This window comes from Pinus tabuliformis, chromosome Q (assembly GCF_031772625.1).
Source record: "Pinus tabuliformis cultivar Carrire ecotype Pingquan chromosome Q, CPIR1, whole genome shotgun sequence".
NCBI classification, from domain to species: domain Eukaryota; kingdom Viridiplantae; phylum Streptophyta; class Pinopsida; order Pinales; family Pinaceae; genus Pinus; species Pinus tabuliformis.
In genome coordinates this window covers 420,142,002-420,167,485 of record NC_142296.1, presented here as the reverse complement: position 1 = coordinate 420,167,485, position 25,484 = coordinate 420,142,002, and the positions used below count along the sequence as shown (strand labels likewise).

The following is a 25,484-nucleotide window of genomic DNA, read 5'->3' as shown; positions in this document are numbered from 1 at the left end:
AGTAGTTCAACTCTCAAGTTTTAAGGTATATCTTTAAGTACTATCTTTAAATTATATTTAACGATTAAAGTTGTGATAGGACAAGCCTCTGTTTTGGATGAAGTACATGTACTTCAGGGACAAGCTTGGACTTGTTAAATTCTCTCTGTAAGAGGGAGCATTAAGAAGATAACAATATGGGCAGACATTCTCCAAATTTAGGAATGGCCCAGACTATTGTTGAAGGTAGACATTCTCCTAGTTTGGGAAGAATGGTCCTTAAGGCCTAGTTACTCAGAAGAGTAGGTGCCTTTTTGTGTTGGCCTAGTCACTCTATAAGCGTGGGTGCCTTTGTCAGGCTTAGTTACTTGTTGAGTGAGCCTTTTGGGCCTACAGCGAGGCCTATGATGTTAGGGTTTGTCTAAGATAATGGCAACGCTTTGATGTAAGGATCCTTGAGGGTTTTGACCCTGGGGTGTGAGGAGTTGAATGTCCTTTAGGGTTTGGCTAACCCTATATAGTTGGAATATGGATGATTCTGGCAGTTTGACCTTGGTGATGGAAAACCTATACTAGTCTGTATACCATGAAGTTGAGGCGTCAATTGGATCATGGTGACTAGTTGTTAAACCTTAGGCTGAATAGCCTGTATGATGGTACTTAGGGTTGGTACATTGGCAATAGACTAGATGGTACCTAGATCCTTGTAAGATGGGTTGGTATCTTGGCAATAGCCTAGATGGTACCTAGATCCTTGTAATATGGGTTGGTACTTTGGCAGTAGCCAAGATGGTACCTAGATCCCTGTAAGATGGGTTGGTACCTTGGTGGTAGCCTAGATTCCTGTAAGATGGGTTGGTACCTTTGGCAGTTGCCTAGATGGTATCTAGATCCCTAAAAGATGTTGGCTTGGTGTTATGAATATAATTTATATAAAATAATGTAAATATAAATAAATAAACAATAAATCATAATAATAGATTAGTTAATGAAGAGGCATGTCTCTAAGGACATGACTATATATGAAAATGTACCTGCCTAGGGCATATAAGCAGACCCTCTCTCTCATTTGTATCATCATTCTCATTCATACATTTTAATATATATACTTGTATCTTCAATGGAGATCTTCATATTCCAAGTCTTTTGGAGTATTTAACTTTGAGTATACAATCCTTGTTCGTAACATTGGTATCTGAGCATATACAAACTTTGTTCGTTGCATTGGTATCATAGTGTATGCGAACTTTGTTCATTACATTGGTCTTAGAGTTGTTCGATCCTCTGGTTGCTCAATTGCTGTATAGAACCAGTCTGATCCAACCTTTGGCCATCAATCTTTTGTCAACCTTGTTTCCGTCACAAATTGAAGTGTTTTGATACACAAATTTGGAGTTTCTTCGTTTTGCCATTAGGCCCTTGGCCATTAAAAAAAAGAAAGAAAAATGAAAAAGAGAGAATATATACATATATAAGAAAGAGAGAAAGATATATTAAAAAAGGAAAAAAGTTAAAAAAAAGAATTATAAAAAATAATAATAGTTAAAACATATAAAAGAAAAAAAAAACGAGTCAAAAAATTTAAATATATATAAAAAAACACAAAAAATTTATTAAAAAAAGTGAAGTAAAGTATATACATACGTTTGGATTTTTTTTTATTACAAATAAAAATAAAAATAAATATTAAGAAAAATAAAAAATTTTACATAAAAAATAAATAAAAGATAATCGAAAATCGTATGCACTCAACAATAAACCGTTGCCAAACAACAACAGGCTGTCGTTGCTGCTCGATTGCATCTGTTGTCGTCTGATTGCACCCTAGTACGTCGCCCTTCCAACACATACCTACAAATCATAGGGCCTCTCACACCACTACACCGTCACTTCCACCACCGGCTATTTCTTCTTTTAGTTGGGACCAATACACCCATCTGTTGCTACATTCGCCAACCACTGGTGCCCCTGTTTCACCCCGAACAACCCTCGTTTTCCTCCAACAACGACGTCCCTTGTTGACTGTCGCCGACCATACATCTTACACCCCTGTCACGACTGTACTGCCATTCTGGCACCCTTGCAACCATGACAACCTCCACTGGGCCGGTTCCATTCAACTGCGCCGCCTGTTACTACGCCATCTGCCCACATAATTCGCTGTGCAATTGTCCAATTGTTGCCATGCCATACATGTATCATTTAACAGTTAGAGCCTATACTAGCAATTAATTGGATAGTCTACTGTACTATCTGTACAACCACCACAAGTTGCGACTCTTGCATAAGGTTGTCTCTTATTTAAATAATTGTGATAATCATGGCAACCAAACGATTATATCCAAAGTTTTGAATAAAAATTTATTAAAGGATATGAGTTAGTGACATAAAATAAAATATCAAGTCTTATAAAGGATAAAATAAAGTAACATAAAAATAAAGAAGTGAAAGCAAGAGGATTATTTAATAAATAATTTAAATTATAGTACCAAATTACAAAATGATTAGAAAAAAGGGGTTTCCTTTTAAAACCCTAAGTTCATCTAGAAAAAGTAAAATGGAGAGTAGGAATGGAAGATTTTTAGGAACCTCATGTAGCACTGCTTCAGTGCTATTCAAAATTAAAGGGACTCTTGTAGGAAAAGATGTTATTATTTCTATCTCTCTCGCCGAAGGAAAAAATTATATAAACTCTAACCTTGCTAACCAATTGGTGATTCCCGAGTCAAATGTAATTGAAAAATTAGACTGCTGGGATAGAAAACAATATGACATAACCGATTTACAATTAAACATTGGGGATTATACTTTTATATCGCAATTTTCTGTTCGATCCCTGTGGGAGGATCAAGGTGATATTATTTTGGGTTCACCTTGGATGGAATCACTAGGATCTTTTATCCTAAATACGAAAAAGAAGTTTTTGACATTTTCCTACAGGAAGAAAAAAATAACACTGCAAGACATTACATTGAATTCAAATTCAGTAACACCAGAAGACATATAAGATATTTCAAAAGTGATTTTTCAAGAAGGTAAAAAGGTACTACAAAATATGCAAAGAGAAGTTGACAAAATCACTGCTGATAGAAATGAAGTAGTTTCTCGGCTTAAAAACCATAGTGAAAAATTACTAACACAAATTAAGAAACTTAAGAAGGATAAGAAGTCGTTGGAAAACAAGGACAACACCTTATTGAGAAGGAAATGTCGAAATCTTCAAATGTAGAAATTCAATTTGAAGAGAAAGGAATGAATACTGATCCAGTCAACATCACAACTCAAGAAGTTAAACAATCAGTTGAAGTAAAAGCATATTCAAATGTAGCAGTTCAGACGATGAAAATTCCAAGTGAAGATTCTATAACCAACTCAACTACATCAGTACCTAAAGTAAGTCGGGAAATTACCACACACATGTTAAAGGAAGGTCAAACAAGAAGAACTCCTTATCTACATCCGAATCACAAGAATAGACACTTCAATCAATCTACAAATCTATATCGCTCAGAACATAAACAACAAACTTGTGCTCCGAAGAACTCTGAAGATTGCACGATTCAATCCAATGATAACAATTCATCACAAGTTTCCAGTAATTGCAAGATTCCACAAAAGATTGATCTAGGCTGGTCAGATCCCTTCTTAGTTCGACAATTTTACTTATCGTTCAAAGGATCCTATCATCATTTATCAACGAATGTGACAACTGGAAGAACTACAAAGAATACAAATAGATTACAAGAAAAAGAAGCATATGAAACACCTTGTTAGCAATAAGCTTCGAGGACAAAGCTTTTTGAAGAGGAAGGCAATGTTATGAACATAATTTATATAAAAAATGTAAATATAAATAAATAAACAATAAATCATAATAATAGATTGGTTAATTAAGACAATCGTCTCTAAGGACATGACCGTACATGAAAAGCTACCCATACATTTTAATATATATACTTGTATCTTCAATGGAGATCTTCATATTCCAAGTCTTATGGAGTATTTAACTCTGAGTATACGAACCTTGTTTGTAACATTGATATCAGAGCATATATGAACTTTGTTCGTTATATTGGTATCAGAGCGTATACGAACTTGTTCGTTATAGTTGGTACCTTGGCAGTAGCCTAGATGGTACCTAGATCCCTGAAAGATGTTGGGTTGATACCTTAGTAGTAGCTTAGATGGTATCTAGATCCCTGGGAATAGTATGTGTTGGTTTGATGCCTTAGAAATAGCCTAGATAATACCTAGATCTTTTGGATTGGTGTCTTAGCAGTAGCCTAGATAGCACCTAGAATCTTGTAGAAGCATGTTTGTTGGGTTGGCACCTTGGCTGTGGAAAATGAACTATTATCAATCTGGGTCCTTTCTTATAGATGAGAATATCTAGATGGTCATTATGAATACCTCCCTAGTTAAGAGGGAGTGTTATAAAATGTAATTAGGTTCGGTCTTCAAAATGACATTTATTTGATAAAAGAAAATGATTTTGTAATTTGTTTTATTTGGACATTTGAGAGAAAAAGAAAATTTGATTTTTATAAATGACATTTGTCCTCCAAGTTGCCAAGTCGGCCCTCTTGGAAGTCAGGTTGGCTCACCCTTGAAGAGGCACCTTTTAGCATATAAGAACAATTATAAATTGGCGTTCATGCTCCTCCATTTTGGCAAGTAGCTCGTGGATCTTCTGCAGTGAACCATCATCTCTGTGGCAGAAGAAATTCAGATCATCTCTATCATCTCTGTGGTAGAGGAAATTCAGACCATCTCTATCATCTCTGTGGAAGACGAAATTCAATCCATCTCTGTGATCTCCGTGACAAAAAAATTTCAGTCAAGGTCTGAGGAAGAGAATGCGGAGCTGTGTGAAGCATTTTGAGGCATATATTTGTGGAGCAGAACGAGCGATTAAAGAGACATTCTTCTGTTGATGATTCATGCTGCCTATGGCAAGAGCTCTGATGATCTTCAGACCCTCTGTGATGCAACTCTCTGATGATTTGCGGACCCTCTGTGATTCAACCCTGTGATGATTTTTGGACCCTCTGTGGCACTTCTCTGTGATGATTTTAGCCCCTCTTGTGGACAGATCTATGGATAGATTTGTGAAAGCAAATGCTATCTAATAGAGAGATGACTTGGCACTGGGAATACTAGTTGTATTGACTTGGATTTTCTATGACTCTACAAGGAAAGGATTTATGGGTTTTCCCCTTTGTGGGGTTTTACCCTGGCTTGGAACCTAACTTCTTGTGTCTCTTGTCTCTTGTGCACTATGATCCTTGATGTATTGTATCTAATGATAATTGCTTGATGAAGAAGATTAACTAACTAAAGAAGAAGATCTGTAATAATGCTCACAAGTAATTACCATGTTATTGGATTCCTTTTTCTACTGGAATTCCAACAGATTAATGCTTCCTTCAAAAACGTTCCTCCACTGTACTCCTGTCTGGATTACATAGAGAATTTTTTGCTCAGAATTAGTGCACAAAGATGCTTTGTTTAGCTTGCCATTAGCATAGTAAAACCTTCAACTTTTAAACCATATCATTGTAAACAAAACTTTCATAGAGTAACCTGGACTTGATAATGAAGCTGAAACCCTTACAACAACTTGGACTAACCTCTGTGCCTTTTGACAGTTCAGAATGGACCACTATGGTTAATAATGAAACATACCTTCATAAGGCGACTTGATTGATCTCCCAGTGTATCTCCTAGGTAGGTCAGCTTGATCTTTATGCTCAGAATTTGGAAGACCTCAAAATTTGTTCATTAGATATGATCCCTTGCTGATTTATGAGAAGCTGCAATGGAGGTTTGATACTTAATCCAATCGACAAAAATGATGTCCTTTCTTCAAGAATTTTGGAACTTCGTTAAGGCCACAAACACTTCAGGATCCTCCACAGAGATAAACAATCTCTTATGCTCATAATTTAGACTTCTAGGAGCCGCAATCATTCAAGGATATATGCTTAGAACAAAGGTATAGACTGCAACAACTTCAAGTAGCCACTTGCAGAGATAATACACACTTTATAAATCCTTTATGCTCGGAGCATAGACCTAAAATGAGATGTCACAGGTGTCTACAAATACTGCCGCAGAGATGGAGACCTTGGTGATGCAAAGCAACTTCAAAATAGGCCACAACACATACTGTCCAACAGACTTCGGTTATTTTGATGTTTAAGCTTAGACTTGATGCCCTAATGAGGGCCGAAACCCTTCCTCCTGCAATAGAAAACAACAAAACCTTGATCCTTAGTCTTTTAGCTCCTCTGCTGGTCCCACACAGACTAGAATAGCAAAACCCTTATCTCAAAACCATAAGGAAAACCCTCTCATAATCCTGCCTCTTTCTGATTTGCAATGACTCCACAGGGACGAAGTTCTAATTTCAGACCTTGAACAAGTGATATTCATTGATTTTTTTTTCATACTTAGGAGATGAATTGAGGCCTCCTTATATAGTTTTGGACGGGCTCCTAAGAGGCAGCCAAATTCCTATTTTGGAGGGAGACTTTAAATTTTAAATTCAAAATTTGGAGGGAAAAACCCCTTTGAGGATTTTAGAAATTTGAAATTGTGTTGCCTTTCCTTAGTTTAAAAAAATTTATTTACAACCAATGCTTTTCCACAAGTGACATTATTTTAATCTTTGATGAGGATCCTTATGACATGAGCATTTGTGTTGGCCAAGGAGGATCTGCCACATAATCACCCTTTAGGGTTTATACCCACAAGTTGGCGGCTTCATCTTCAAAAAAGCATAATTCCCAAATTGTGAGGGCTCTTGTGGTGTGCTACATACCACTGGAATTGACTCGATGAGGAGAATCCAACAAAGATGATCTAGACTTGAAAAGCTATGATTTGCCATGTCATTTTGGTCAACAAAGGCAGGGCATCTTTTGGTGCTGCCTGGGTTGACATCAATGACAACCACAATTCAACACAATCACCATAATCAAGTTTATCCTTGAGGGGAAGCCCTCAAGGCATGCCTTGAAATCCCTCCATGAGTCTAAACCTTGCTCTGGGTGCCCTTTGCCATCCTCAAGGGGGCTAGAAGCATGACATGGCACAATCTCTCTCAAGCAATGGGGCTTCAAGTGGTAGTACAAGTCCTCCCAGTCATCATAGGGACGATCATTGAAACAGTTAACTTGTTCACTGTATTTTACCAAATGTAGACACATTTGTGTATAATCATATATATGTATTTATTACTCAATATTCAATGATGATTTTACAAGGCTAGGGTAGTTCTACTTTATAGGAGTTGATTGGCCATGAGCTTAAAGACACATCCTTCTGAACTAATGCCTTTTCAAAACAATTGGGTAACTAATTTAATTTACTTAATTGACTACTTATTAATTAATATTAATTTATTATTATTTAATTATATATATAGATAGTTATGAATATTTAATTCATAACATTGCCTCTCCCTAAAAATGCTTTGTCCTCAAAGCATAGGCAATGTTGGGTGTTGCTGAAGAAAACGTTCTGTCTCCCATGATGAGTCTTCTTCTGGTAGTTTTTTCCATTTGATAAGGTACTCCTTAATAGTCTTGGATTGTAGTACCTTCTCTCTGGTAGCGAGTATGCCTTCAGGTTCTAAGATGATCCTTCCTTCTTCGTCAGTCTCGGGTATCTCTGTTTGAGCTATTTGATTTTGCCCCAATACTTTTTTGAGACTTGATACATGGAATGTGTTGTGGATTCGACAATTGTCTGGTAGCTTCAGTCCATAAGCCACGCTACTTATTTTTTTGATTATTTGGTATGGTCCATAATATTTAGGAGATAACTTATTTTTCCCTTGTTGTTTTAATGATAACTGCTTATAGGGTTGAAGTCTAACAAAGACCCAATCTCCTTCTTCGAACTCTCTTTCGATGCGGTGCTGGTCGGCTTGTTGCTTCATTCTATTACGTGCCACTGTTAGATTTTCTTTTAACAAGTTAATAATTCTTTGGCTTTCTTCTAAGTGGTTCTTTACTGCTTGTACTTTAGAATCGTGTAGCGCAAAATCCTTCCACCTGGGTGGTTCATAGCCATATAGGGCTTGGAAAGGATTCATTTTAATTTTTAGTTGAAGTATGATAAGTTGTATTGTACCACCATTCTGCCAGGTGTAGCCACTGAGACCATTTGTTTTGTTTGTCAGTGACAAAACAACGGAGATATGTTTCCAAACATTTATTTACAACTTCAGTTTGACCATTTGTCTGGGGGTCATAAGCTGAATTCATGTTGAGAGATATTCTTGGTTGGTGGTAGAAATATTTCCAAAATTTGCCTTTAAATTTGCGTCTCTTTCACTAATAGTAACCTTGGGAAACCCATGTAGTTTGTAAATGTTTTTACAAAACACATCCACAATTTTCTTAGTTGTGTCAGTTTTTTTGATTGCCATGAAGTGGACATATTTGGTGAGTCTGTGGACTACGACAAATATCTTGTCCTTACCATCAGACATAGGTAGTCCTTCAATGAAATCCATCGAGATTTCCTCCCATTTTTGATTTGGAATATGTAATGGGTGTAGTAAACCAGGGGTTGGAATATTTTCACTCTTATTTCTTTGACAAACATCACATTTCGCGACATATTTTTGGATTTCCTTACTCATACCTTTCTAGTAGAATGATTGTCGAATGTTGTAGTAAGTTTTGAAGAATTCGACATGCCTAGCGGCAGGAGAATTGTGAGATTCCTTTAGAATTTTCATTCTAAATTTGGAGGATGGAATTAGGTAAATTCTACCCTTGTACCATAATATGTCGTTTTTCCATTCAATATAGACTGATATTTTCAATCATAGAGCCACTATCCAAATCTTTGGCATATTCAACTCGTATTGTGTCTAACCAGTTAGGAACAACTACCAAGGCAGCGCATGTTGTGTTGTCATCATATTTCCGTGAGAGTGCATCAGCTACGACATTTTCATTTCCTTTTTTGTGCAGTATTTCTAGGTCGAATGCTGAGAGGTGTTGGCAGTAAAACTGATTCAATTTATTTCATTAGGTATGCTATTGTTATATACAAAGGGTGTGACTGCTCAGTTCATCTCCTGATGACTGTTCACATTCCTAATTTAACTATTTACATAAATTCACCCAATCGCAGAGGATTAGGTGTCAACATTCCCCCCCTTAATCTGAAGGGATGTTGGTGAGTCCAAGCATCGTTCTGAATCTTTCAAGCTTTTCTCTTCCAAGCGCTTTGGTGAAGATGTCTGCAATTTGCTCATTTGTGGAACAATGACGGAGATGGATTGTTTTGGCCTCAACATGATGTCGGATCAGATGATATTTAGTATTGATGTGCTTTGTACAATCATGGAACTTTGGGTTCTTGGCCAACTTTATTGCAGAGGTGTTGTCAATCATGAGTGGAGTTGATTGTACTTGTTTTAACTGCAAATCTTCAAGAATTTTCCTGAGCCACACAATTTCTTTTGTTGCTTCAGCTGCTGCCACGTAATCTGGTTCTGTCGTGGAATCTGCTGGAACTGATTGTTTGTGTGATCTCCAAGAGACAGCTCCTGATCCAAGACTCATAGCATATCCTGAAGTAGATACCCCAGTTTCTTTGTCTCCATCGAAGTCTGAATCAGAGTATCCGATTAAACTGAAGTCATCCACCTGTGCGTACTTGATTCCAAAGTCTTGAGTTTCCTTCAAGTACTTTAGAACTCTTTTTGCAGCAGACCAATGTCCCTCACAAGGCTTTTGCATAAACCTGGAAAGGATTCCAACAGCAAATGAAATGTCTGGTTTGGTAGTAGTAAGGTAGTTGAGACTTCCTACAAGCTGTCTATACTTTGTTGCATCCTCAAATTCCTTTCCTTCAATAGATGTGAGCTTTAAGTTTTGTTCCATTGGAGTAGTAAGAGGATTGCACTCTGTTATGCCAAATCTGTTTAACAAATCTCCAATGTATTTCTTTTGAGAAAGAAATATGGATTTTGGATGTTGGGTTACTTCAATGCCAAGATAGTAATGAACATAGCCCAAGTCAGTCATTTCAAAACTTTTCCCTAATTCCTTCTTTATGGATGCAATGTAGCTTTCATTGTTCCCTGTCATTAAAAGATCATCTACATATACCACAAGATATACAACTGTTTTGCCAACTTTCTTGACAAATAAAGTTGCATCATCAAGATCAAAATGATTGAAGTTTAGTTTCAGAAGATGCTCAGTTAGTTTTTCATACCAGGCTCGTGGTGCTTGTTTGAGGCCATACAAGGACTTCAAAAGTTTGCATACTTTATGTTCATGTCCTTTCACAGAAAATCCTTCAGGCTGGGACATAAAAACATTCTCTTTGAGATCTCCATTCAAGAAAGCAGTTTTTACATCCATTTGATGGACTTTCCAACCGTTCTGGGCTGCTAGTGCAAAGAGTGTCCGGATGGTGGCCCATTTTGCTGTGGGGGAAAAAGTCTCCTCATAATCGACCCCTTCTTTCTGTGCAAAACCTTTTGCCACAAGCCTAGCTTTGTGCTTGTCAAGTGAGCCATCAGCTTTGTACTTGTTCTTGTAGACCCACTTGCAGCCAATTGGTTTGGTTCCAAATGGAGGATCAACCAGCTTCCAAGTGCCGTTCTTTATGAGGGCATCATACTCCTTTTGCATCGCTTCTTTCCATTCATCATGAGAAGCAACTTCTTTAAAGGAAGTTGGTTCAAAATCTGTAGACAAGTTCAATTCACAATCATAAGAAACATCCATATCAACAGGTGAATTAGAGTCATCTACATCACCTCCATTTTGTCGGTTTGAATTTCTGGTTCCTGTTTTTCCAATTTCATCAGGATGAACACTTTCAAGTGTCTTTGTCAGCCACTTTGGGGGACCTTTCTGAGATGGTCCAGGCTGCTCTGTTGATTGAGTTGGGACTGAATCAAGATTGAGTCTCCCAATTCTATCAATTACATCACTTAAAGCATCATCTGTTGTTGGAGTTTCATGCGGGGGAGAGTGTTCTTCAGAAGAAGATTCCGCATGTTGATCTAGTATAGGAATCCCCCCTTCAAGATGTGGAATCTGATTATCAAATTCTTGAAATGATTTTGTTTTTGCGAATCTATCCAAGCGATCAAGTTGCCGCTCAACAACATTGTCAAATTTGGATGATTCAAGAAAAATTACATCTCTAGATACAACAAACTTTTTATTTACTTCATCATAGAGGCGGTATGCTTTGGAGGTGTTTGAATACCCCAGGGAGATACACTTACGACTTCTAGCACCAAGTTTGTTTCTATGTACTTTTGGTATCAAAGCATAATAGGTGGAACCAAAGACCTTGGGATGTTTTACCGAAGGAACATGTTGATGAGCCCCAAATTTGGTAACATTTTGGGCTCATTTGGCCTACTTACCCTTGCTCAACCCTTCATTCTTCATCACTTATGCATCATTTTTTAGTATATTCATGTTATTTGTAGGAAGGAGGGCAGTCACTATTCCTAGGTGGCTAATACATGTTTATTTCAGGTTTTTTTGGCATTAAATGGAGCAAAACCACGCAGATGAAGGCAAGGAGACAGCCAAGGTGGCATTGCGGTTTTGTAGGAAGGTTGTCCACAGCCTTGAATGGCCTTCCTCGTGATCTCCACCCCAACTCCGAGCCCCAACAGCTATCACCACCGAGCTAGAAGGCAGCCAACGGATTCTAAGGGAACAACAGTTCACTTTTAGTTGGTCAGCCAAGCCCCCCTAATTTAGGAGGCCAGCTTGGCCCTCATAATGTATAAATATTGAGGCTGTAGCCTTCGATGGGAACTTTTGAACCTTTGTTGCAGATTCTGAATTACGAGCTATAGCTCTGTTTTGCTTTTTGTAAGCCATTTTTGGCATGTTGTTAGACTTATGACTATGATCTTTTAATAAAAGGCAGGCAGATTTGAGTTCAATTCTGAGTTCTTAGAGGAGCTATAGCTCTCAGGGTTGGGCCCAACCTGAGAGCAATAGGCCTCCTTTCTTTGTATTGTTACTTTTCTTTCAGCATCATATTTCTTTGCCTTTACATGCATTTGGAAACACAGTTTGCTGAGTTGAATTTCTTGATGTGATTAAGTAGGTTAGTTTTGTGGATAAAGTGCTTTCAGTAGTTTAAATTAGAGCAAGGGGATTAGAGTTCATCAGAGCTCCAAAAAAGGTTGATTGCACACTCACTTCCACCTCTGTTTAGAGATTGGGAGTGCAGACCGTGCCAACTACCAAAAACACAGTTTTACATGTTCATGCAAGCTTTAACGTAATATTTCCGTTTGTAGGAGTGTCCATGCATTTGGATCTTGAGCAATAACTCTTTGTTTCAGTACCATGCACGATTTCCCTTTGAACTACATTGCTGTTCTTTGGCTTCTAATAAAACAGTTAGAGTAGGTTGATGACATTTCGGTTATACGCAAGACAGGGGTGATTTGTTTCATTTACACTGCGCAACACCACTCTATCATTTCCTTATCCTTCTGAGCCGTACCTAAGCCATCTACTTATCTTCCAGTTAGATCACTTGCCTCCCAACTCTTCTATCATCCACGTTGTTTTATCTTTTCGGCCTTCCATTGCCTCTACCCTCCTATAGACCAACCAGCTTTACACACCCCCTCTCCATCTCATCTCTCTGTCCATAAGCCATCACAAGCTCCCCTCTCATCTTCCCTATCCACCCATCCAGCTCATTCACTCATCCATCACCCAAAACTCCGATTGCAGAACATCCTGTAGAAGTTAGCAGACTTCCTGTAGAAATCCTGAACTTCCTGTAGAATCCCCTGCAGACATCCTGTAGAAGCTTGCAAACACGGTTGCCAGGCATCTGAACTTTGTGAACTCCTGTGGAATGATGTTAGGGATCCCTTAGACCCTCTCAGAGTCCTCCTGACCTTTTCCAAGCCTTCCTCCCCTTGATCTACCCCTGCACAGTCAAGACCCAGTAAGAAGCACAGTCATAATAACTCCAACAACTTGAGCAAAAATACAAAAACATGTTCTCTTCAGATGAAAGTAGTTTAAACACATGCATCTCATCCCAATAGAAGTAATGGCATCACTTTTAGAAGTTGCATTCCCACCATTGCATCATAAGGATTAAGCTGGTAAAATTAGGGTTTACTAGGGTTTCCATGTTTTGTTGGTTTCCAGTTCATTCTTGCAAAGTAGGTTAATTTCCTTTGAGATAGCTTTCGTTCATCACTTAAAAAGCTTCTTCTGAGAACATATAGAAGTTGGCTTGAGCCCTAGCGGACTTGTGCCAGCTGACCAAGTGACAGCTGCGACAAGAGCTAGTACTTGTGCATACAGCACCGTCGCTTCCAAGTTTGTTACGAACTACCAGGTTGATAAAATTAGAGAAGGAAGCTCCAGGAGTTGTAGCATTATTGCTACAATACTAGAGCCCACCACATGTCCATATCACAATTCATAAGGAGTCTTGTTTCTTATAGCATTAGATGGACATCTATTCTTTATATATGCAGCACATAGAACAACATCAGCCCAAAACATTATCTTTACATTTTTGAAGAAAAGCATGGATCGTACCATATTCAAGATTGTTCTATTCATTCTTTCAACTACACCATTACGTTGGGGATTATAAGGCACAGTTGTTTGATGTTTGATCCCATGTTGGCGAAGATAGTTTTCAAATTCATTTGATGTATATTCTTTTCCATTATCAGTGCGGATAGACCCAATATGAGATTGTGCATCATTTTCAATCCATTTATGAAAATTCTTGAATGTTTGGAAAGCATCAGATTTGTTCTTCAATAAATAAACCAACACATTCTGGTGTAGTCATCAGTAAATGTCATGATATATTTATTTCCATTTGCAGAAGGAACAGGCATTGGACCACATAAATCTGAATGAATAAGTTCAAGCTTCCATGTGCTCTTGAATGTGAATCATGAAAAGACTGTTTGCTATGCTTTCCTAGAATGCAAGCATCACATTGCTTAAGTTTTCTAGGAATTGTAGGCAAACCAACAACACCATTTTTCTTCAATAAACGGAGACTGTCATAGTTTAAATGTTCAAATCTAGCATGCCATAATAAACTTGATGGAAGTGTACCTTCTTCATGATGAGAAATATATGAGAAATGTTGTGCATGAGCAGAGGTTCCTTGCAGTTTGAGAAGCCTTTCTTCTTCTATTTCCCTCATGACAAGTGAGTGGTCAGATGCTTTTCTTACCTCAAGCTTGCCATCAAACATATGAATGGAGTGACCTTGCTGGTGGATGTGGACCAAGGACAACAAGTTTCTTTTGAGCTGTGGGAGATATAGAATATGATCCAGAAGAAAGTCTGGAAGACCAGGCAGTTTAAGCCTGATTGTGCCAAGCCCTGATGGCTTGATTTTTGATTGATCTGCAAAGTATACTGCTCCATCAACATTGTCAGTGAAATCTTCAAAAAAATCTTTTCTATGAGTCATGTGACAGGTTGCTCCTGAATCAAGCAACCAATCATTTTTCCAAGAAGCAAGCGAAGCATTAAACAAATCTTCATTTACTCCAATGTTACATTGTGCCTCAACATAGTGAGCGGATTCAGGTGCTTTACCTTTGTCTGTATCATCAGTTTTACCTTTCTGTTGGTTTCTTTTCTGCTCAATTTTGTCCCATGGTAGCTTGCATGTAGAGGCATCATGTGATCCATTTCTTTTGCAGCGAATGCAATGCAGATCTGCCTTTTCTCCTTGAGAATGTTTGCCCCCCCAGCCTCTGAAATATCTTCCTCTTCCTCTTTGTCCACCTCTTCCTCTGTAGAATCTTGAGCAGGATGCTTTTCTTTATGAGCAAGGCACACAGTCTCTTCAGAAGATTCAGGGGCTGTCTTCTTTCCAAAAGCTTTCTCTCTTTCAGCAAACTTTTTCACAAGAGACTCAAAGGTTATATCTTTGAGATTTCCATTTGCTTGCAAAGACTCAAGATAATTGGAGTAAGTAGGATAGAGTGCCTTGAGAAAAGCAATAAGAGGGATATCCAGCTCAACCTTAGTGGAATTGATATCATGCATTATAGACTTTACTTCAGATGCAAGAGCAAGAGGATCATTATTTTGTAGTTCAAGAGTGGAGTTTAATCATGAGATGAACAACTTCAAGTGCAGAATGTGAGTCATAGAGTTCTTTAAGCTTTTGTAAGGCTTCAAACGCAGTTGAATATGACGAAATATGGCGACTCACCTCTTCATTTACAGATGCTGGGATTAATGCATAAGCTTTGCTGTTCTTGTTTTACTTTTCCCAAATGATGAGCTCTTTGTCTGAGGTAGGCTGTACTGGGTCTTTGTCTCCTTCTCCGACACACACTCCTTTCCACAACTCATTGAAGATGAGGGTGTGTTTTATCATCCAAGACCATTCAGGATAGTTCTCCTTGCCAGTGAGAACTATTCCTACCATGGAGATGATTGAATGCATTTTGTAAAAAAAAATTTTGCTGATAGAAAAGAATACTTCTGCCAATGTACTCAAAAAAGCATTCTCAAAGGATTTCAAATCCACAGTGTGACCCATATAAATCCATCATTGTATAAATTCACCTCACATAAACCTCATATAAGTTTTATATGAGTCCATCATATAACTCTCATAAAACTTCACCTTATAAATCTTATATAAATCTCATAAAACTTCACCTATAAATACCATGGTCATGCGCATTCTTTGAACTGTAATTTACAGCGGTCAACTTTGGCAAAGCATCAAACATATGAATGGCACCAGCAATCAAATCGGATCCAACTGTAGGGACAGAAGCACAGAATCTCGGTTGCAAATGGAATTCGAACTATTCAAAGTGTATTTGAAACCAATCACCATACCATTGGATCGTATACCATTCAGGCCTCATACGAACTTATTTAAAAACAGCAGCTTCAACGTATTTCAGGCAGTGTTAAAACATTGTTAAAACATATGGAACAACGTTTTAAAAAATATGGGACAACGTTTTTAAAAAATATGGGACAGGCGAGAACGGGCTGTTCGAACTCGGGAAAAATCTTTTACCCACTGGACAGCACAGGCAACAAGCTATAATGGAGAGCAAGCGCAAGAGTATTGACCGTTTGAGGTCACATTTTGCTGGCCATTGATGGTGAAGGGGCCGCGACAGCGGCTCTCCCGGGTGTGAGAGCAAGCGTAGCGGGTCTCTGCTGAGAGAAACCGGTTATGGAGCAGCGGCGACAGCGAAAATAGAAGGGAAGAAGCCGCGGTTCTCCCTAGAGTTTGATTTGAAAAAGACCGTGGTTCTCCTAGCCTCGCTAAAGTGCAGGTGCCGGACCTTCTTACAGAATCAATTTTTTTTTTGTTTTGTCGAGGCAATGCTCCATAATCGGCTTGCCCAGGGCTTTGGATACCTGATTCAAAAGCCATGACAGTCACAACAACAGTTTCAAGGGAATATGGCAGACAACGTTCAAAGAATATGAATTCGAATGTCGCTGATGGACAACGTTCAGAGAATATGAAATCGAATGTAACTGATGGACAACGTTCAGGGAATATGAAATCGAATGTAACTGATGGACAACGTTCAGAGAATATGAAATCGAATCTGGAGTCTGAGCGTATTCAAATGAACAGGGCGCAGGAATCATAAATAGAATATGTCAGGGCAGCGCAGGTGTGGCAGACAGAACGCAGGTATGGCAGACAGAATTATAGAGAGAGCAGATCAGGAGTTACAAAGACATAAAGGCTAAACAGGGAGCTGGCTCTGATACCATGTCAGGCCAGGCAGTAACTCCAATTGGCAGTAAAACTGATTCAATTTATTTCATTAGGTATGCTATTGTTATATACAAAGGGTGTGACTGCTCAATTCATCTCCTGATGACTGTTCACATTCCTAATTTAACTATTTACATAAATTCACCCAATCGCAGAGGATTAGGTGTCAACAGTTTCTCCATCCACTTTTGTTGTTTTGTTGACAATGTTTTTTGTTGAAGTAGGAATTGAAGACTATTGTGATCGATTTAGATTGAGAACTTACTTCCGAGCAAGTACTGTCGCCATTTAGTTAAAGCATGTATGATGGCAAGCATCTCCTTTTGGTAAGTTGATTTCAAGCTTTCCCGTTTGTTAAGATTCCTACTTTCGAAGGCTATAGGGTGGTTGTCTTGCATTAATATTGCTCCAATTCCGAACCCTGAAGCATCACATTCGACTATGAATGGTTTGGAGAAGTCTGGAGTTGCCAGTACTAGTGTGGTTGACATCACTTCTTTTAGATTCTCGAAGCATTCGTCTGCCTGGTTATTCCATTGAAAGGCGTTCTTTTTTAACAAGTTGGTCAGGGGCGCCGTCAAATGTGCATAGTTTTTTATGAACCTTTTGTAATACCCAGTTAAACCTAGAAATCCTCTTAGTTTTGAAATGTTCTTGGGTTTGGGCCATTCTTTAATTGCTTTGATTTTGTTGGGGTCCACTTTGACTCCTTCCCTGGATATAACGTGTCCCAGGTATTCAACTTCCTTTTGCCCAAAGGTACATTTTGATAACTTGGCGTAAAATTGATTCTTCTCTAATACGGAAAGTACTTCCTCTAGATGCTTGAGGTGCTCCTTCCACGTTTTATTATAAATGAGAATATTGTCGAAGAAGACTAATACAAAGTTTCACAAGTATGGGTGGAAGAGTTCATTCATGGTTGCTTGGAAGGTGGCTGGCGCATTTGTTAAACCAAATGGCATTACCTTAAACTCATAGTGCCCTTCATGAGTTCTGAATGCAGTCTTTTCGACGTCTTCTAATCTCACTCGAATTTGATAGTAACCTGATCTCAAATCTAATTTTGAGAAATATTCTGCGCCATGGAGTTTGTCTAACATCTCATCAATGAATGGAATAGGGAATTTGTGTTTAATAGTAATTTTGTTTAATCCTTTGTAATCTATACACAACTGGAAAGATCCATCTTTCTTCCTGACTAATACTACTGGTGCAGCATATGGACTTCTACTTTTCGTAATGACTCCATGCTTTAACAGATCTTGTATCAGTCGTTCTATTTCTGTTTTATGATGATGGGGGTAGCGATATGGCTTTACATTTACTGGTGTTGAATCTGGTTTGACTTCAATGATATGTTCAATTTTCCTTTTAGGGGGTAATTTCATCGGTAAATCTTGAAAAACCTTGTCATATTTCTGGATTAGGGATGAAACTTCAGATTGTTGGTGAACCCCTTCCATTGATAATAACTCTAATTATTGACATTGTGCGACGAATATTGGGGCTCCCTTGCGAATAAGCTTTTTCATTTGCTGAGCAGAAATGACTTGGGTAGGTGGGGCTTGGAATTCGAACAACTTATACTTCCTCCCATCCATTTTGAACTTAATAAACTGTTTTTGGTGATTTTCCAAGTACGTCCCTAGTGTTTGCAACCATTGCACTCCTAAGACGATGTCTATTCCTAAAGGGACCATATAAAAGTTGGACTCCATTTCGTATTCATTTAGTTGCATTTTAACTTTATGGCACTTTCCTACTCCATCTATTCGTTTTCCATTTGCCACCATAACTTTTAAATCTGCTACGGGGTAGGCAAAAATGTTCAGTCTTTTTGTGACATTGACATCTATAAAGTTGTGCGTACTTCCTGAATCTATTAAAACGATAACGTTTTGTTTCTTGATATGTCCTTTAAGCTTCAATGTTTGTGGTTGAGCTATCCTTGTGATGGTTTCCAGAGAAATTCTTGGCATATTCTCTTCTTCTGGATCTGGATTAGGGGTCTTGTTTTCTTCATTGTTTTCTTCGTCGGAGCTATCCTCTGAAGATTCTTCTTCTTGTTCTGCTTCGCAGTTGTAAAGTTTTTGCGTAGTGCATCTGTGCCCTGGGGAATATTTGTCTCCGCATGTCCAACACTTGCCATCCCTTTTTCTTTCAACATTTGACTGTTGTTTTCCTCCATTGCGCATTGGTGGTGGAACATACTTACCAGTGTTTTCTGAAGACAATTTACTTGACTTCCCTTTTGAGTAGTTGTTTGATTTTTCATTACTGGCATATGGCGCTTTATGGAGTTTATATTTTCGCTCAATAATTATTGCTGCATGTCTAGCTTCTTCAATGGTTTGGGGTTTATATAGTTTTAATTCTTCCCGAATATAATCCTTAAGGCCACATCGATACATTTTTAGCAGCTCTTCGTCTGAGAATCCCCTTTGCCTTATAGCTAATACTTCCCACTCGTGGGTGTATTCGCTTACCGATCCTTTCTGTTTGAGGTGAACGAATTTTTGTAAACATCGTCTTCTTCTTCGTCATGAAACCTTTTTAGCAGGGTGTTTTTAAAATTTTCCCAATTGAATGAGCGAGTTGCACATTTGTTGGACCACCATAGGAACCAATCATATGCTTTCGCTTCCAGGTGTTGGATGCGGTCATGCCCTTCTCTTGTTCACCAATTGGTAGGTTTGCTCTTAAAATGGTGTATTTACCCGTACAATGGTGCCTTTATGGTCCTTACCATTGTACTTAGGTAATTCTCTTCTAATTTTAAGGTAGTCTCTGTCGGGAAACTTTGTATGGTACTGACTTCCTTCGAAATATATATGCAGTACTTGTGGCTTTTCGTGCATCGATGAAAATTCATGACTTAAAAAATGTCGCCTTCCAGAGTCTTTGGACTTTGCGTGGTTGAGGGATTAAAAGGTGGATTGGCTCCTCCCATAAACTGGCTCATCATGCTCTTCAATTCTTTGATATCATCTGCCATTTGGTCTTGATTACTAACTATCTTCTCGACATTGTCAAGGCACTTGTGCATCTTATCGAGTTCTTCTTGGAACTTCTTCGAATTTGCATCGTCACTGCTACTCCCCATTTTGTTCTTCTTTTTCCTAGTAGACCCAATTTTTTAAAAATAATTTAATTAATTAAATTAATCAATTTATATAAATTAATTAATAAAATTTAATTAAGTTATATAGTTGTAATGTAATGTATATATATTAGTGTTTAATTCGTGATCGCTTTTTTAAAAGGTGTGACATATCACAACACCCGAATGACAATGTTTTTCTCCCGCAATAGAATGGTTAACGGGTCGGACGATAGACACATTTGGTGAGTCACGCTATTTTGACGGTGATTACGTATCAGAGAGGGTGGCCCAGCGGACATGACTCTTTGTCGAGCAGTGACTAGTCTCTGGTTCGGTGCCCACGTAGTCATGATGAGTCGGGAGCTGAGACAAACAGGGACAATGGTGGATGGAGGGGTGACAGACCGACACAATGTTTGGGGTTTGTGGCACAATGGATCAGAACGACGCAGTGACAAAATGGGATGGTGGAAAGGAATGTGGAATGGCGTGGTGTGGTTTCACGACTAGCGTGCTGCAGGGAAACAGTGGTAAGGGAATAACGTGCATGAAGCAAGGGACATAGCACGGTGGCAGGGTGTTGAGAGTGTGAGGGAGGTGTGGGATGGATGAGTAAAACCAACACAGGCAGGAGGATTCGATTCTTCGATACCGCTGAAACAGTTAACTTGTTCATTGTATTTTACCAAATGCAGAGACATTTGTGTATAATACTATAATCATATCTATCTATATATATATATATATATATATATATATATATATATGATTATAGTATTATACATAATACTATAATCGTATTTATTACTCAATATTCAACGATGATTTTACAAGGCTAGGGTGGTTCTCCTTTATAGGAGTTCATTGGCCATGAGGCTAAAGACACGTCCTTCTGAATTAATGCTTTTTCAAAACTAATTGGGTAACTAATTTAATTGAATTTATTGACTACTTATTAATTAATATTTATTTATTATTATTTTATTATATATATAGATAGTTATGAATATTTAATTCATAACAATCATCATCCTTTGGACTTCAGATCAAGTCACACCCATCAAACAGTGTTAAGGGCAGCTCGAGGCCATGTTGGGTTCGTTGGGTACATCATCAAGAATCTCCAACACCAAGGAAAGTGAGCTCAACATTTCAACATTTGGGGGTGCTCTGAGGTGTCAATAAACTATTGGAATCATCAAAGCGCTCAATGTGCTCTCTGGAAGTGCAACGCTGCATCTGCAAGGTCATCACTTCATTCTGAAAGTATGGTACAACTTGGGCATCATGTGTGGTGTAGGCATGGTGTGTGTGCCCTTAAGGCCTCTGTTTCTCTATGGAAGGCCACTTGACATACCATTGAAATCAGAAGTGAAAGTTAAATATCATTAGAGACAATGACCATAGATGGATCGTAGTAGACCATACTTAACCATTAAGGGCATAATAAGACTTCAAACTATGATCACCTTCAAATATCTAACTAGACCAAGTGCCATAAAAATATTCTCTACCTTGTTTGGGGTGGTTAGATGGTCAACCCTATTAGGTGCTTCTAGCCCCTAATGGGATTTGACATGTCCAAGGTCAACCATTCAATTCATAGGTGTTTGTGATAGTGGTGGCAAGGACGGGCAATGCTTCTTGGCTTGGTTCCATGGTCATGGGACCAACTGATGGAGGTCCATCATCCTGAGTCTGTAGCGTATGGAGGGAGCAATTGTGGAGGCATGAGGACCCCTTGCCGTGGCCTTCTTTTTCCATCCCTCTAGTGAGCCTTTTACTTCATTTTGATAATGCTTCGATGAGGAGCATAGTTTAGGTGTCCAAGCTAGCTTTTAAATTTTAATGATATAGCATTTATTTACTGCTTAATGATGAGTCAACTTCTCGATCATCAGGGTTGGGACATGCAAGGGTTCCATTATTATTATGTTATGGAGTATCAAGTGCTCAAGACCCTAGTGATGGTTAATGAGGGAGATAGAGCTCATACTAGGCTTTTCCCAACACGCTAATTAATAACCTGACCATCTTTTGCAATTTACTTTTATTTTTTCCTTCGTTGTTGCCATTTTATGCTTTTGTATTTCTTGTGGCTACTTCAACCTCCATGGCAAAGTTTTTGGCCCAGATTGAAGGATGAGGATGTGAGGATGCCAATCCCATTGAACCAATGACAACAAACCTGAAGGATGGATATGGAATTAGGGGAATGGTGAAGAGTGGTAAGCTATGTCACACGGTTCGAGTTCGAATTCGAGTTCGACAACGATTAAGTTCGATTCGAATTTGAATTTTCTGATCAGGTTCGAATGAGGTTCGACATTAGGTTCGACTATACATATTTTTCAATATATATATATTTATATATATAATGACTAGTTACTGAACACAACCTCGGTTGCTTTTAAGATTGCAACGCTGAAGGGGCACTGATTCAAAGAAGTTTTGAAATTCTACTAATTAGTCAATGGCACAGGTCTTTGGGAAAATAATTTACTAAACATGAAAAGTCTACATGTGACATGTCCGATTGGTTTTTATTTTTATTTTTAAATAAAATAAGGTTCTGTGGTTTTTTTTCAATAAATAAAATAATGTTTTGTGACTAGTGTTTTAAAGATTAAAATAGTTATATAAATAGATGGTTGATAAATGCGGATGGTATGATTGGAAAAGTGATCAAGTGATTAGTATGACTGGAAAAGAATATTTTATTTATTATTTTTGGAGCTAAAATGATGATTTTGGTTTATATAAATTATCAATATTTTGTTTGAACTAGTGGAATTTGTTCACTAACTAACTAAAAATAAAAAACAAAATAACTATTTAACACTTTTCAAATATCTCTTTTCATTCGGATTATTCAAATATTTTACCATTTAACCCTGATGACTTCAAAACCTTATAGGTGAAGGCATAGTAGCAGAGGAATATATATCAAAATTCTCGATTCCACAATTCTTATCCTGTGAAAGACGATTCCTTTACCTCTTCCATCGATAATATTTCAATTTTAATTTTTTAGTTTTTTCGCATAATATATTTTTGCTTTTTCCAAATATTCCGATTTTTAAAATGTCCAAATATTTTCTCAGTTAACTTCTTGGGCTTGTATTCAAACTGAATTCTTCCTTTAAAGAAATGTCTAAATTTGATTTTATGTTATCTATTTGCTTTATAAAATGATAACACAAAGAAATATTATATATACACGGAAGAAATTCAATAATGTATGAACTTTATATATGTTAAATTTAAAATTGATTTATTTATTAATAATTTTTATTTTTATTATATTTAAATAAAAAATAAAATATTAAGAAAATATAATAGATTAAAATATTTTTAAAATTCTACATCAAAATTTTGTCTTTTTAAATTGATTTAAAAAATTATTCATTTTTCAAATTAATTTTAAAAATAGTTTTCATTACAAAATTTTAAATTTTATTATTTAAAAAAAAACGAACTAGTTGCATTTCAAAAATCTTTAAAAAACTAACTAGTAGCATTTCAAACACACCTATAATGATTATGGAAAAAAATTTGTGCAGACTCCGTCATTTTTACATAAACTTCCCCGCAATCGAAGAAGTAAACCCTTATCCTTCAAAATAAATCCAAATCCTCCAATGTTTACGTTGGAAACCAGAATGCTTAGTACTTTGGAACTACATGATCCGAAAGTCCGCGCCTTGGATCTTAATAGGGTTGTCCTCGTTTTTCATTTGCGTTTGAGTCATAGCAATTCAGCTACTTGTAAGTGAAGCTATTAAACCCCTGTTTTTTTTTCTAGAACCGTTAAGGAAAACCGTCGAACCTGAAAAAATCGTTTAAGTTCGCGATTCGGTTCGATTAGGTTCGTGAGGTTCATTGAAGTTCGATAAAGTTCGATGAGGTTCGAGTTCGCCTTGAGGTTTGACTTTCAGGTTCGCCGAACCTGAACGAACCTCAAATTTTTTTTACAGGTTCGCCGAATTTCGAACCTGAAGCTTCAGGTTCGCCGAACCCTGTGACTTAGGTGGTAAGTATGGAACAGTGGACACGCTACTTCAACCCACGTTTCCCAAGTAGTGCCCCTCCTATAACCCTAAGGCCTAGAGGAGGTTCCACTAGACTAGTGTCAAAAATTAAGTCCCCTGGTAAGCTCAGAGAAGAAGTTTATAGTAAAGATCGGTCAATCATCCAGATCACCCCTTAATGCATGTTAGAATGCCCAAAACATTAAGTAAAGGCACATGATTGCAAAATGGTTAAAGTACCTGCTGAATGGTGACCCACCTTCCTTCAAGAGGAATGCTGGATGGTCACAGGTGTCTGACTGGTGCAAATGGCAGAGGAATGTGGCATATCATCATATACTGTGCAAATATAGGGCTGCTGGCTGGCTGGCTGGCTGTCCAAAGCAGGGAATTTTTTTTCTCCTATGGCGTTACCCACTTTTGGTGGGTAACAGAGCCTACCCCGACTGATGATAACACTAGACATGTAAATAGTAAGGAATATATGTTGAAACCAGTGAGAACAGAGCCAACCAAAGCATGGCATTAGTGGCTACAGTAATTGCAATATTGAACAAACTTTTAAAGTTGTACTATAGAGTTGAGACTGAACTAACTACTAAGTATAACCACCGCTTAGCTTACATCTATCAAAGAGAGTCATTCAAGCTTTGGAGGGAATTTCAGGTATCATAACTACTTTAAAGTTGCAGATAATGCAAAGCACCTGTTTGAGTTTTAGATCAGGACATGCCAAACACTAGAAGTTTTTCTTTTAAATTTTTTCTTCTTAACTTACATTAGACAAGCTGTTTCCTAAGATCTTCAATTCCAAAAATTATACGTTTGCAAACTGTCAATACATCAATCAGTGATTTCAGTATTCATGTTTATCCCTGTAACAACGGGACAACAATTTTGAAGATGAAGTGAGATTCTAGAAAATTTGCTATTCATTCAGTGTTCAATCATTGTTTGCAACTTGAGTTCATGGAGAGTTTGTACTCTCCATGTCTCAAAAGTGATTTCTAATTGTAAGAACGTCTCCACTTGTCAGTCTCTCTCTCATATATGTATATTTTGTTTATATACTATCTAAAGCTATTACTAATGAATGCATTTAAAGTTAAAGCTTTATCGAGATATCTAAATACTATACATGCTTTTCTTTCCAGGAGAGAGCTGATTGGTCATTACAAATCATATTTCTAAGTTGAGGTCTCTAGATTGATTCTATTGATTCTAGGCAAAATTTAAATTGCTCACTTTTTTTTAACAGTCATTGGCTTAGCATGGCCATTTTTTATGGCTTCTCAGATTTCTCAATGATCCTGCCACTAATACCAGGCTTTTTACTTCCTTTGTTGTGGATGCAGATCAGTTAACACTGATGGCTTCAAACCAAATTTAGAAACCCATTTTATGCCAGTTCTAGCATCACAAATAAAAGCAGATCTTTGCTGTGCATCTGACGAAAATGTTTTGCCACCTTATCCAAGAAAGTCACATCATTCTCTACTATTGCAGGTCTCTCTTTCTCTCTCATAAAGCTTTTCGGTCAAATTAATGAACTCTTTTGAGAGGTATGTTCTAAAGTG

The 25,484-nt window shown here is 37.6% G+C and overlaps 1 protein-coding gene across 4 annotated transcripts in view; it reads left to right on the top strand.

Annotated features, from left to right (window-relative positions):
- The window catches only part of LOC149219992 (putative aspartyl aminopeptidase), a 371,039-nt gene that overhangs the window by 179,520 nt on the left and 166,035 nt on the right, over window positions 1-25,484 (top strand). For all 4 annotated transcript variants that reach the window (XM_089384594.1, XM_089384597.1, XM_089384596.1 and 1 more), the window contains exon 5: window positions 25,263-25,413. In XM_089384594.1, coding sequence (XP_089240720.1) covers window positions 25,263-25,413 — 151 coding nt within the window. The remainder of the gene's footprint in view (window positions 1-25,262; window positions 25,414-25,484) is intronic.